This window comes from Schistocerca cancellata, chromosome 8 (assembly GCF_023864275.1).
Source record: "Schistocerca cancellata isolate TAMUIC-IGC-003103 chromosome 8, iqSchCanc2.1, whole genome shotgun sequence".
In the NCBI taxonomy this organism is placed as follows: domain Eukaryota; kingdom Metazoa; phylum Arthropoda; class Insecta; order Orthoptera; family Acrididae; genus Schistocerca; species Schistocerca cancellata.
In genome coordinates, this window is record NC_064633.1 from 52445933 (window position 1) to 52460521 (window position 14589).

Below are 14589 nucleotides of genomic sequence, written 5' to 3' on the forward strand. Positions count from 1 at the left end.
CTCTTAAAAAAAAGGGCAACAGAAAAATACTATAAAACTAAGTTACAAATCAAAATATAGCTCCAATAAATAATGATACAGGTTTTAATATACTACTTAGTAACACAATATGTGAATGTCTTCTGGCCTGTTGAGTTGATGAGTTACTATGTAACATTTCATGATAATTTCCTAAGAAGTTGAAATTCGCAATAATGCTGTTTCAACATGGTCTGAGGACTTATCTATTAATTTACTGGTGGTTGTGTTTTACATCCAAACCCATTTGGGAATATCAACTGTATACTGAGCACATGTGACTGGGAATATTATGAAAGAATTTTGGAATGTTTATATATTTCACTTTCCACAGATCAATGACAGATCATGAGCGTTATGTAATAAGCATAGTAATTTTGACATGGAAAGTTCTGGCAGAAAGTAAATAATTGAGGAATACAGGTAACAACTCATCAAATAGTAGAGGTTTGAGTCATCAATAGGCACACAAATAAGACTGAGCACATCACTAACTTCCAAATGAATCCCCTTTCAAGCTGGAGTACATGTGGGTAAGCGTCCCCTCTCCGCCTCATCCCACACACAAACACACACACACACACACACACACACACACACACACACACACACACAAATTCCACGAATACAGTTCTACTGGTAAAAGTTCTACTGGTAGAATTGGGTGAGAGGTTATATTGGATGGAGTGAGTGAGACAAAGATGGCAGGGGGTGTGAAGGATGGTTGTGCAAAATGGCTGACAGCTCTCGGAGGGAGGAAGCACAAAGAAGGGATAGGAATTTGGGAGGGTGAAGCAGCAGGTGAACAGTATAGGAATATAACATATAGGCCTATGATTTCATGCAGCATACAATGAGAATGACAATGACAAGAGGAGAGGGTCTCAAACCAGGAAGGGGAAAGTGTAGGGAAGAGGGTGTGGAGAAATTGAGGGCAAGAGGATATCAGGAATGAAAGTTGTGTTGCAAGGATAACTCACATCTACAGAGGTCAGAAAAGCTGGTGCTGGCACGAAGGATCCATATGGCATGGATCATGAAGCAACCATTGAAATTGAGTAGGTTCTGTTCAGCAGCATGTTGGCCATTGGGTGGTCAATTCTGCTCTTGCCCACAGCTTTTTAGCAGCCTTTCCTTCATATGGACAGATGGTTGGTGGTCATGCCCATATAAAATGTTTACAGAAATTACAGCAGAGCTGGTACATGACATGACTGCTTCCATGGGTGAGTTTGTGTCTGATGCAGTAGGATAAGCATGTGACAGGACTGGAGTAGGATATCCATTAGCATCCTACTCTGCACTCACCTTCAACAACCTGCCCCAGGACCCTAGCTTTACAACCCCCGCCCCTCCCCCCCCACCCACCCACCCACCCACCCACCCACCCACACACACACACACACACACACACACACACACACACACACACACACACAGATTTCAGAATAAAAGGAATACATTTTCTGCCTTCTCTTTCTCTTGTTTCTGCATCTCTCTACATTCCCTCTCCAGATTTTTTAAATTCTTTTTCTGTCCATACCTTCCGTTTTCTGCAAGTGGTGGTTGCTTGACTGCACAAAGCTAAGTGTGTTAAGTGATGTACTGTAATGAAAGTTATAATGAATGATGAAAGAGAAGTGATCTGTTGTGCCCTGTAAGTTGATAAAGGAGGATATGCTGACTATTGGCTGCTATCCCCCAGAGGGCAGTGAAGTTTTCTTGATATGATGCAATGCAAGGTGTTGTTTTATTGAGGTTATTTGTGAGTAGGCACAAGATCCTGTGGTTATGTAGTTGAAGGTAATTATATGCAGATAAGAGTTCCTGTGTCAGTTGATTTAAGTGGTGGTGGTAGCTTAACTAATGCTTAGTTGTTTTAAGTAATAATTGTATGAGAGAAGATGATTCAGTGATGTTAAATGGTCTATTTTATGCTGTCACCCCCAGAGGGCAGTGCAGAGCCATTAACCAAGATTCATTCAACCAAACAGTGAGTTTCCAGTTGAGACAATGTGTTTTTGGTGTCATTTAAATTGCAGCCAATGTTACCAGTGAACGCTTATTATAAGCAGAGGCCGCATGGCGCAAACACGTGGACTGGCATAGTTGTCACCTTGCGATAAGCCAGATACACCCCTACACACTACCACTTCTCTCCCTCTTCTTCATCTGGTGTGTCATAAATTAAATCTTATTTTCATTTGATTTATATATCATTTATTGTATAGGTATTAAGTGAGCATAAACTGTAATGAATTTTGTGGTAAACTATTCCATCATCTTTCATATGATCTTTTGTTCACTACTTTTGTTTTAAGTTGTAATTTTTCTTTAACCAAGGATGTATATATGACAATGCACTTGCTCAGTTGACTAGTGCATAGTATGTACTAAATTTTAAGTGGTTATAAGTAACAGCTAAAATTTTTTGTGAGAAGGATGACCCAGGTGCATAAGTACATGTATTATGTGGGAAGTTCAAGTATTTTGAAGATTCTGAGGTGCTTACAGTACCTACTCCCAAATACTGTATAGGTCTTTGTCATGTGATGACTGAAGCTATTTGTATTGTTCAGCTTTGTTGTAGAATTTTAGTGTTGTACTGCATTTCACTTGTAGATATCTTTTATTGACAATGTTTTTGTTTTGTCTTTCAAAAGAATGCATCAAGTTTACCTTACTAAAGTTTTCCTACGACACTACTTATTACAAGTCTGCATCACTGAATGTTTCGTTTTGTTGTCAAACCCAGAATGTGCAGCCCTCTTTGCGGTGTTTATTCCATTTGTCTTTTACTGTCCAACAGTTGTGATACTTCGAATTTTCATCTAGCTTTTGGAACTAATGTCCACTACTTTGCAGATGAGCTAATTCCACTGTCAGTTTACAAGCATTTATTTCCCTGTTTTCTTTCAGACTGTCACTAAGAGTTAAAAATGATTACGCATTTTTTGACTCTCACGTCTGCCAAATTGACTGTTTTCCTTCAGTCTCCCTTTATAAAACTTCCCTGACCTGTTTCCAGTGATATTAACATTTACTTTTTTCTTACCTGTGTATTTTACATGGTATATTAAGTCCTGTAGTACTCTATTGCACCTCAGTCCTTCTGTATTGAAATTTTAGCCATTTTGGGACAACTCTGTAGCAGTTTTTGTGGGGACAACAGATTCCTCAAATGGATGGCCAGAGTTTTCTGAATTTTGTGGTTGTTGAAATTAAACACAGAGATGCACTCTATCACCCTATTTCTGCTTTAAATTTAAAACAAGTACTGTACTAACAGTCTGGCCTACCCCTTGTTAACCCTTGTTTTTGTCATACAAAAGTTAAGATTCTTTCATGCACAAATTTGGTGTCACTCTGTACTTGGTGTTTGACCAGCTGTTAGACAGAATTGTCTTTCTCTATTTTTACATGTACTTGGTGTTATACTGCAAGTACATGCCACCAGATGTGCTTCAAGAAACATTTTCTTCGATATTTCTTTAGAAAGCATACACATACTGTGTCGAGTGCTGAAAGTGCCACCTCACCCTCACCCCTCTTGCTCTCCCACTGCCAATGCGCCTACCTCTCTGCTCTTTCCCCTCCCGCAAGACGTGCTTTACGCTGCAGATAATACCCCCATTCATCATCCTACTAGAGAGAAGCACTACTAAAGTTTGTCGACATCACACATGCATTTCTCTTGCTCACCACTGGACAAGCCACCTGCTCTTCTTCCATCGGTCGCCAGTTTGTTTACACACAATGTGTGCACTTCTGTCACACAGAACCACATTCTAGCTGTGAATCTTTTCGTATTTTATGAACTGATGATAAACTCCCTGCATTCTTTCCCTTCCTTTATTGAAGTTTTACAAATAGGTATATCTTTTCTTTTGATTTTCTAAGATTTTGACTATTATTTGATAGTCCTGGCAACTACCAAGGGAATTTGATTAAAAAAATTATTTCAAAGGGTCCAGTAAAATCTTTACGAGTTGTCTCCCAGAGCAACTGCTGCTGTGCCTAAGTGACATAAGTTGCCTGCCTTTCAAAACTGAGGCAGTTCTGTCCAGTTGAAGCTGGTGACAGGAGATGCCGTCAGTCCTCTACCAAAACTGCTAGTGAATTCATGCCATCGGTTTTAGCTAATAGTGTGCGTGGGGATACAGGTCACATGTGTGAATGCTGGAGCATTCCGCAGTGCAGAGCACAGTTCACTCTCTTTTGTGATCCAGACCTTGAGCAGAACAGGCGTCTTTCATGGGAGGCAGAGCCTTCCAACCCTAGGCAAGCCCTTTGTATACCATACACTGAAATATATTCTCTTTATTTTACCTAATTTTCTTGTTCTGTCACATAACAGCAGCCCTGGATACCCACTCACAAGTCTTGACTGCTCGACCATCTGTACACAGTCATCATAAGTTGGATGCAACAACCTTCTTACCCTTCCCCTGATCCATCACCAGCAGCTAACATGGAGCTGGGTGCGGAAGCACAAAAGGAAAAATGCTTGATGCGTCTGTGCTGCTGCCGTGGCTCACAGAGTGCACGGGCAAGCCATTCACGCTTGGTGCAGATTCCCTGCCGCTGCCACTGCCCACCTGAGTTTCCCACTGACAATGTAAATCCCCTGAGTGCAGTGTGGTACACCATGAAGCCTTTCCACCACACACTGTCTAAGATGTCTGCATTGCAGGTTCTGTTGTTGTCATTCAGGTGCACGGCCCACCTGCTGCCACACTGCCCTGAGGTGCCGACCCATGTTCGCCGCCAGTCAGCTCCCTCCTGCCATCTCCATTAGGGTCCTGGCCTCAACGCCTGGGTTGCGTACTTTTGCCACCATGCAGCCAGTCATCCTGCCACCCATGCCTCTGTATACAGGTACATGTAGCACTCCAGCTCCATATTACGGTCCCAGCAGGCCAGGCCCAGCTTCTCCATCACTGCCCACTATTTCTGAGCCAGGTGCCAAGGCACAAAAGAAAAATGCAAAGCATCCGTGCTACTGCTGTTTATCGTGGAGTGCATGGGTGCACTATCCATGGTTGGTGTGGCTTCCCTGCCACTGCCGCCACTCCCCTGCTGCTGCCGCCGCCCACCTACATCGCCAATGATGTTGCCCATGTGCTGAGTGCACTGTGGCAGGCCACAAAGCCTTGCCGCCATGCACCAGCAAAGATGGCCGCGACACAGGCTTAGCTGGTGTGGGCCCACCAGCCACCATGCTGCCCAGAGGTGCCGTCCCACATTCGTCACCAATCAGCTCCCTGCTGCCATATCCATTAAGGTCCTGGCCCTTGCTCAGGGCACATACTTTCGCCGTCGTGCAGCCCGCCACCGCCGCTTCTGCGTGGCACAATGTGACGACTGTACTGTGAGTGTTGAGATGTACTGAGGCGATGGCAGACATTTGTTCAGAGAAGAATGTAGAGATCAGTAAATTATAGTACACAACTGAATTTTGCATCTTATGCAGTTATCACTTGTTTTTTGGAGGTGTCTTTACCTAGGATGATTTGAATTCTAAATTTTTGTGAGTGTAGTTATTGTGAGGTATGTTGAATGTGTAATTGTTCCTACATAATCATTTCATATGCTTGCTGATTGGGTTGTGATAAATTTTGAGAGTTTTTGATGAATCTCCAGGGATGTGCAGCTTGCACAATGTGTCTGGCAACCACAAAGTCCCCTAGCCGTTCATGGCATTCTCTTCCATTTCATTTTCATGCCATGATCAACCCCGTTTTGTTTCTTCTTTCCTGTATGATTATTTACCTTCCCTCTGCAGTCCAGAAAGGTGATATACTCACTCATATCAATTACCATCTTGGAGTCCACAGCTGGTGTAGCTTCCAGTTTCCTTAGATTGTTAAGATTATGTTTTCATTTATGTCTCTATTTGATGTCCACAGAGCATTCCTCCTCACCTGGAATGTCATCAACACTGAAAATAATATAAAACAAATTTATCCAAATAACACAAGTAACTTGAATATGACAGTTTTCCCCACTCCAGGTAGCTTAGATTGATTCTGATGACACTGCTATTTATGCTACTGACCGAGCAATACCACACCAGCAAATGCCTTCAAGCACTGGGTTACAACCGCATCCATACAGACACTGACCTTGCAATCAGCATGCAATGGGAACAATAGAATGTCTTTCTGTTCTCCTTCTAACTAAGCTGATTCGTGGATACTTAACAGAACCATTGCAAGCTTCAGCTAGTGCATTCCAGCATTGCATACTTTATGAAGTTGCCATCAACAAACTGTTTTATTAACTCTTTGCCTTAGGCATGTTAAACATTGTTCTCACCAGTGATGATAGTTTCACCTTCCTCCATGAACAATGTCAAACGGTATCAGTTTGATGCACTGATATCACCATTCTACTCATTCGCAGTAACTACCAGTCTTACTTAATGGCTGTCAGTTTACTTGTATAGAACTGTTCAATTTTATGGTATGTTGATGCCTTGTAGGAACTTGGTTATCACGCCAGTATAGCTGTCAACCTGAACCAACTAGGACTAATGCCTTTGTCAAGAGGCTTGTATACCTATTTGATGATGAGGTGCTGTACAGTATTTGTTCTACTCATTAGTACTAATGGCACTCCATCCTTTGAAAACTATCCATCCTTATCAGGTATAGTATTCAAATGTTTAGATAACTTATTGTACATGCTGCATCAAGCGTCCATAATGGCTGACTTGAATTTGGCAGTTTTCAAGAAGAAGAGACAGCCTTATAACAGGTTACCAACTATTTAATTTCCCACCTGGATAGCAGTGTGTTAGACCACATGGCTATCCAGGTGGGCTTGTACCTATTACTTGCGCCAAGCCTGTCTCCTATCCTATCCTATCCTGTCCTATCCTATCCTAACCCTCTCCTTCTTCCTTACCATTATCAACCCTTGCCAGGGATATGGCAAAGTCATTAACAGCACAGCTGGTGGAGGAGGCACACTTTCCCTCCTAAGGGCAAATGAGGAGTGGAACCACTGCCTTGTGGTGAGGAGGGATCTTCAAAGGCTGAGAGAGTAAACCCTGAAAGAAAATCCTCAGATGTGTTAGGCTTAGCAGGCCAGCAGAGGAGAAAAAGTTGTTATTGCTTTCAATAAAAGAACAAGCCTCAGATTAAAAATACCTAATGTACACAGCACTTCTTATGCTCATGAAACGAATGACGGCTCTTCATGGCCTGAAGAAAAACCAAGGAATGCAAGAAGGTACACCCAACAACAACAGGAAACTAGGACCCAACAAAAAGACAAAAACAGATTGAGAGTGGGAACATTAAATGCAATAACCTTGACAGGAAAAACTGAAGAGATTGTACACATGATGGAGAGGAGAAAGATTCATATCCTTCGATTGAGTGAGACCAAGTGGAAGGGAAAAATCTCTAAATTGCTGAGAGGTGGGTACAAATTATACTGGCAGGGTCACAATACAGAGGCAAAAATGGAGTGAAGCTTGTGTTGCACAAAGACATTGACCCAGTTACAGATGTAAGCTTTGTAAGTGAAAGGATAGTTAGAGCAAGAGTGAACTTGGGAAAGAATAGTTTTACTATACTCCAAGTACTCACCTCAGCAAGGGTGCAGAGAGGAAGATAAAAAGAAATTCCTTGAATAACTGGAAGACAAAGTAAGAGAAGATAACATTATGATAATTGGGGATCTGAATGCTCAGACTGGCATGGATAGAAATGGATATGAGGAGGTGATGGGTCCTTTTGGATACGGAAGACGAAATGTTGAGGGTGAAGAAATTTTAAATATGTGCATAAGGAATCATATTTTAGTGAAGAATACATTCTTCAAGAAACAAGATAGCCATAAGATTACTAGATATAGCTGGGATGGCAAATCTAAGACAGTTATAGACTATATATTAAAAGACAAATTAATTGGAGGAAAAGGGACACTAAAGTCATACCAAGTGAGCACTTGGATAGTGGCCACAGGTTACTAGTAGCTGATCCAAATTATAAGCTGTACAAAGAATGCCAAAAATTAAGGAGTGGAAGTTGAGAAAAGAAGAAAATAAGAAAAGTTTCCAAAATCTAGAACCACAAAAATTGCCAAAAACTGAAAGGGGTAGGGTAGATGAGGATTGGAACCTATTTAAAACATCAACAGTTAACAGTGCTGTGCAGATATGCAGCAAAACAAAGGGTAAAGTGAAAGACAAAGAAACCAGTTGGTGGAATGTTAGAGTAAAAGACGCAATTAAAAAATGTAATATGGCAAAGAAAAACATGGAGTTTGAAAAAAGAAATCAGAACCAGGGGCTGGTGCCAAAAGATCAACACATGGCAACAGCACTGGAGAAAGAATACCAACAAAAGAAACACCAAGCAAAGAGAATTGTGAAAGAAAAAAAGGAGAAGAGTTGGGAAATGTTCACCAGAAACTAGAGACGGATAGCAACGGGAACCAAAAACTGCTATATGGGTCATTGACAAGTAAAAGATTTGATAGGGAAGACATAAAAGTGATTGAAACAGGTGATGGGGGTATTAACAGGGGCATGGAAGGTATCAGAGAAGAGATGAAGAATTATTTTGAAATATTACTGAATGAGGAAGGTGCACAAGAAAGTAACACCAAAGTCATTGAATTAGAGGAGGAGCAGGATCCAATCTCTCGGTTAGAAACAGAGAATTGTCTGAAACAGATGAAAAATGGAAAGGCGGATGGAGTAGATGAGCTGACAGTGGATGTGATTAAATCCGCAGGAATCCATGGAATACAATGGGTGCTGGGGGTGATATGGAAAGAAAACAAAGTGCCGGATACATGGAAGAAAGGAATTATAATACCATTGTTCAAGAAAAGTGGTAGAAAGAAATGCACCAACTACCAAGGAATCACACTGTTATCACACTGCCTTAAGATAATGGAGAAGGTCATAGAAAAAAGATTGCGGAAAATTCTAGAGCACCAATTAGAAGAACAACCGCATGGGTTCAGAAGTAATAGGGGAACAATAGACCTCATTTTCTCCCTCCATCAGTTAATTGATAAGTATTGGGAAAAAGGAAAGGACATGATAATAGTATTCATGGATTTGGTAAAAGCATATGACAGTGTAGCAAAGGATAAAATATGGGAATGCTTGAGAAAACATAATCTTCCTGATTTATTAATTAAAAAAGTCCAGATGGTGTGCGATGGTTGTGAGAGCAGAGTACAAGTAGGAGGTGGAAGATCAAAATAGTTTAAGACAAAGAGAGGTGTTCAGCAAGGCAGTTCACTCTCCCCTTTACTCTTCATTACACTTATGGACACAATCATGAAAGAAATCAAGGTGGAAGAAAAATGAAGATCTCAGAGCTTTTGTTTTTGCTGATGACATCGTCACTTGGGAAGAGACAGAAATGGAGTTACAGAGTAGACTAGATTACCGGAAGACGAAATTTAAAAATTTCAAGTTAACTGTGAGTAGGAACAAGACAGTGGCAATGAAGATGAGCAAGACGCCCGCACCTTGTAACATCATACTGGAGGGGGACAAGGTTGAATGTGTGAAAAGCTTCAATTATCTAGGAAGCATCATATCACACAATGGAAGTTCCAAACTAGAAGTATTAAACAGAATAACAAAAGGATCTAGCTTCTTCCACCAAGTACAAAATCTAATCTGGGAAAAGGAAGTCCCTCTAAGAGCCAAACAGACCCTATATAAAACTTATCTCCTGCCAATTATGATGTATAGTCTAGAGGCCTGTGTCATAAATAAGAGAGAAGAGAGTCAAATACAAGCATGTTAAATAAGTTCCTTAGGTCAGCTCTACAAAAAGATTAGGAGAGACAGAGCCAGGAAGACCTGCAGGTGACTGACTGCAAAGGAGAGGATGACTGCTTTGAGACTGAAGTGGTTCGGTCATGTGAAGTGAATGCACCTGACTCGAACTCCGCACGAGTATCTGGAGATGGAAGTGCCAGGAAGAAGACCAATTGGGCTGCCTAGAAAGAGATGGACAGGCCAGATTAAGGAAGATCTCAAGAGGAGAGGAGTAACATGGGACGTAGTGGAGAGGGAAAGGACAGAAACCAATGGGACCACATCGTTCACCAAGTTCCTATCCAGCTCACTGGAAGGGAATCCTGATGATGACCTGTGGCAACTGCAACTGCTTACAACCATTCCCAGTTACCTGGCCTACAACTGTGAAACACATACTTTGGGAAACCAATGACACCCTGGTAATTAGCAAAGATCATCAAACACATGCTACCTTGTATCTCAATGACCTTTAGTCTTGTCCACATAGCAATTACTACATGTGTCCTATTTTATCACTTAACACTAGGGTAAAGAGCTGAACTGACACTATTTCTAGAAGGAACTACCACCCCTCTGTGCCCTCGCGTTGTTCTGACAATGCATTGACCTTGGTTCGGCCCTGGCCACGGTATTATGCTGAGCTAGAGATGCCACCATGGTATTGCTGAGTGAGAGACATCACCTTCTTCTATATTTGTATCTATCTCGTATTCTCAAATTGCCCCCTGTTGTTCTGACAATGCATGGACCTTGGTTCAGCCCTGTCGGCAATAGTCTAATATAATCCATGTGTCAACCTACTACCATTACCATCCTATGGCCAACTACCATCTTTCTAACTTGTTACCAGCCTATGGCCAAGTCTCAGACATATCATATCACCTTGGCAGTCAATGGTCTTTCACTCACTATGAATGGGAGGGCTGGGTGCCATCATGTGAGGTATGAGAGAGGGTCAGTGAGGTAGCGACCACAACAGTGGGTCACTCTCTTGCCTGCCAGCTTCCTTGCCCTCTGGATGTGACTGCCAGTTCTTCCTATTGAGGGTGAAATGCTCTTTCCATACCATGTGCGTTCACTCCATGGCTAAAGCCAGTTGTCATGCACATTGTACTCCTAAGTGGTAGGACTTGAGAAAAAGCCCACGTTTTCTATGAAACCTCGCATTTATCATTTTTCATGGAGGAAAAACACCTCCAGATGTCCACCTGCTACCAACCTGACATGCACACTCTGTTCCATCAGCTACCCTTCTCCAACCATCACTCCTGCTCCCCGCCTTCTTTCCGCTGTTACCTATTTCACCAGACACAGAACGTCATCCCAGTATACCTCAGAATTACATATTCTTCTGACACAATGTGTGAGTGTGTGTGTGTGTGTGTGTGTGTGTGTGTGTGTGTGTGTGTGTGTATGTGCGTGTGCACTCCCGCTTGAAAAACGGTTCACCCAAAAAGCTGGGGATGCTTTCAGTCTTGTCTGCATGCCTATTGACGACTCATCACCTCTATTACTCAGCTAGGCATTACTTTTAGTTCTAAATTATTTACACATTAACAGAATTGACTTTCTAATCAATAAAATGATATTTCAAGCACACATACTTACCATAGGAGGTGCAAGCAGCAGATCAAGATCCACCTTACTACTTTCAGGTTCTTCTTTTGTTATAAGTCTCAGAAGCTGAGAAGCTGCTTTATGCTCAGCAGGTAGTAGATTTGGACTGTAGATGATATCATCAAGAAACTCAATTGTAAGGTTCTTGAGACGCTGATCATTTTCAAAATCCTGTTGATAATAGATATAAAAAATTCTGACTCATGTTCACTCCTTTATATGAAGTAAATAAACAAAGAGTAGTATTAAACATCATTCTAACTGTGTTATTTCAGGCTTTCCCAATATGATAAATGCTGCTGGGCATCTTGTGCACTGAACTGCAAAATGTTATGGGACTTGACAAGGTCAGATTTGTAGAAACGGAAATCTTATTTTTTCAATATAAAATTTATTTTTATTGATGACTAATTTATAAAAAGTTGACTGTTTTTCATTATATTCAAATCATTACAGTGAGTAACTTGTCAAAAGCACACACTGTGACTTATGTGACTATAGCATAGCCAGTAACAATAATGTCATATGGTTCAATGGCCTGGTGCAAATCTTTCAATTGGATGTCACTTCACACTTGACTTGTTCCTGAGCCAACACCAACCTGTGCTTTCAGGTGGTCATCCTTGTTGCTAACTTTGGTGACCTGGCAAGAACCGATGTATTAGGTGTGGTAAGACAGTTGGTACAGCATAACCAGTGGGCCTCCCTTAAGTCCAGCCCTTCATCCACATCATGGGAGATGGTGAATTGCACAAAACAGGGGACTACATGGTAGGATGGTGTACGGTGTTGATTGCATTTGTCTCTGAACTGTCAAGGCCCAGATGTGGCTGACAGAGCCCTGGTGAAGACACTGCGGTTTGCAGTATGTACGGTTGGCTCCCGAAAGGCTAAGAGAGAAGGTCCTGATTAAAAATTAAAAAGAACTCAAATTGCAAAACTGCAACAAAATGAAGCTGGATTGATAAGTGGTAACAAACATGCCAGGAAAAGAACAATAATAATGGAAAAACAAGTCATGGAAGAAAGAGCAGAAGTATAAAGTGAAAGGCAGACTTATATATTGGAATTGGGAAAGTAAGATCTCTGTATCCCCCAGGATGACATAAGATGGTACTAGATCAAACATTGAAACTGATAGCTCCACAGTAAATAAGGAAGACGAGAAGCAGAACCTTAGAAAAGTGAGAAGACAACATGTTCCATAGCTGTAATGTGGAGAAACATGAACTTCATACAGGATTTGTGATTAACATCAGCTTAACACGAGAACCTCCAGAGTGATCAAAATGACCACAACATGTTTTCAAAATATTATTTTAACTGCATTTTTTGTCATATTGCAATGAGCTTCAGTGATTTTTCCAGGTTGAAGGTCAGAATCACCCATACTAAATGTATCTATTTTTTGAAAAACAAGTTAATAAAGACGTTGTTAACAAGTATACTTAGAACTGCAAGAGCAGTATTTTGACTGCTGTATTGATTATTGTAATAAAATGTCTTACAACATGTCCTCCTTCCTTTGGTTGAGATTAAATCTGTAGTGTTGGCAGAAGAGCCAACACCGTGTTACGAGAGGAGGCCGAAATGCATGCGTTTTAGCTCACGCAGGCTGGCATGAGGAGGGAAGGACTATACTGACGTGAGGTCTGGAACATGACGAGGAATTAGAATTCAGAATGCGGACATAATTAGTTTGATACTTAACTTTAATCCATTAATGATGAATGTCGCTCTTGACAGTACATGAGTCACAATATTATCTGTTCAGAAGACATAGTAACTGAATATGGCGCCTTGCTAGGTCGTAGCAAATGACATAGCTGGAGGCTATGCTAAACTGTTGTCTCTGCAAATGAGAGCGTCTGTAGTCAGTGAACCATCGCTAGCAAAGTCGGCTGTACAACTGGGGCGAGTGCTGGGGAGTCTCTCTCGACTAGACCTGCCGTGTGACGGCGCCCGCTCTGCAATCACTGATAGTGGTGACACGTGGGTCCGACATATACTAACGGACCGCGGCCGATGTAAAGGCTACCACCTAGCAAGTGTGGTGTATGGCAGTGACACCATCAATCTGTTAACAATCAGTCTCTAAACAGCAATAATATGCACAATAATGAAACTCTTCTAATTTACTTATGTCCATTGTTTGTCTCTCCATCTCCAGTCATATTGTCATTCATTAGCTTGTAGCAACATAGTAATCACGGTTCGCAGATCTCCATTGCTTACTGATGCAGAATTGTTTGCTCTCTTACATCATATTCCAGATGATAAGTCTGTAGCAGAATATGACCTAGATGCAGAAGACCCAAGAAAAGATGTGGACAAAGATTACTGTCAACCAAATGACCACTCTGGAAGCAGTGATTCAGAATATTCTGAAAACGTTGTTCACCCAGGTTAGAAATAATTACAAAATGCATTATTTACATATCAAAATTCAACTTTCATATAAAATTCAGGATTGAGGTGCCAGTTACTCTGAGCAGACACTTCTAGCTTGAAGTTTACTATTGTTCTATTACAGCAGCAGAAAATGTATCACATAAAACAAGATATCCGAAGGAACAGATCAATGCATGTCTCCCAAAACCACGCGATATGTTGTTGGGTACTGATGGCATCATGGAGAGGACTGTAGCAGTGTTTGGAAAGACCACATCTGGCAGACTGGCGAGTTATAACATCATGAGAGAAAATCAAGGACCAAGACCATATTCAAAATGGTATGTTTCTGATGCCAGTGGAGTGAGAGTATGGCATCTGTTTATTGATGAATCAGTACCAAAAGACATAAAACACTGTATGGAAATGGAGGCAGAACATGTTCTAGGAAATGAATTGTGGAGTGTAAGTTTGGAGAAACTGGAGGCTTTTATTGCATTATTGAACGCCCATGGTGTTCTTGGAGCCAATAGTACTGAACTTGATGAACTGTGGTCTAAAAAGTGGGGCCACCCTATCTTCAGTGATACTATGGGGAGAAACTGCTTTCAAGAAATTCTAAGATTTTTGCGCTTTGACATTAGAAACAAAAGATCAGCATGTTTGAAGACAGATAAATTCCCTTTAGTATCAAAAGTCTGGAACAAATTCATTGAAAATTGCCATTTGACCTATATTCCAGGTGAAAATCTAACTGTTGA

At 41.3% G+C, this 14589-nt stretch overlaps 1 protein-coding gene across 1 annotated transcript in view; it reads right to left on the reverse strand.

Moving 5' to 3' along the window:
• The window catches only part of LOC126095334 (ras-specific guanine nucleotide-releasing factor 2-like), a 1914760-nt gene that overhangs the window by 235513 nt on the left and 1664658 nt on the right, over positions 1-14589 (reverse strand). The window contains exon 23 of the mRNA XM_049910139.1: positions 11429-11608. Within this exon, the coding sequence (XP_049766096.1) occupies positions 11429-11608 (180 nt within the window). The remainder of the gene's footprint in view (positions 1-11428; positions 11609-14589) is intronic.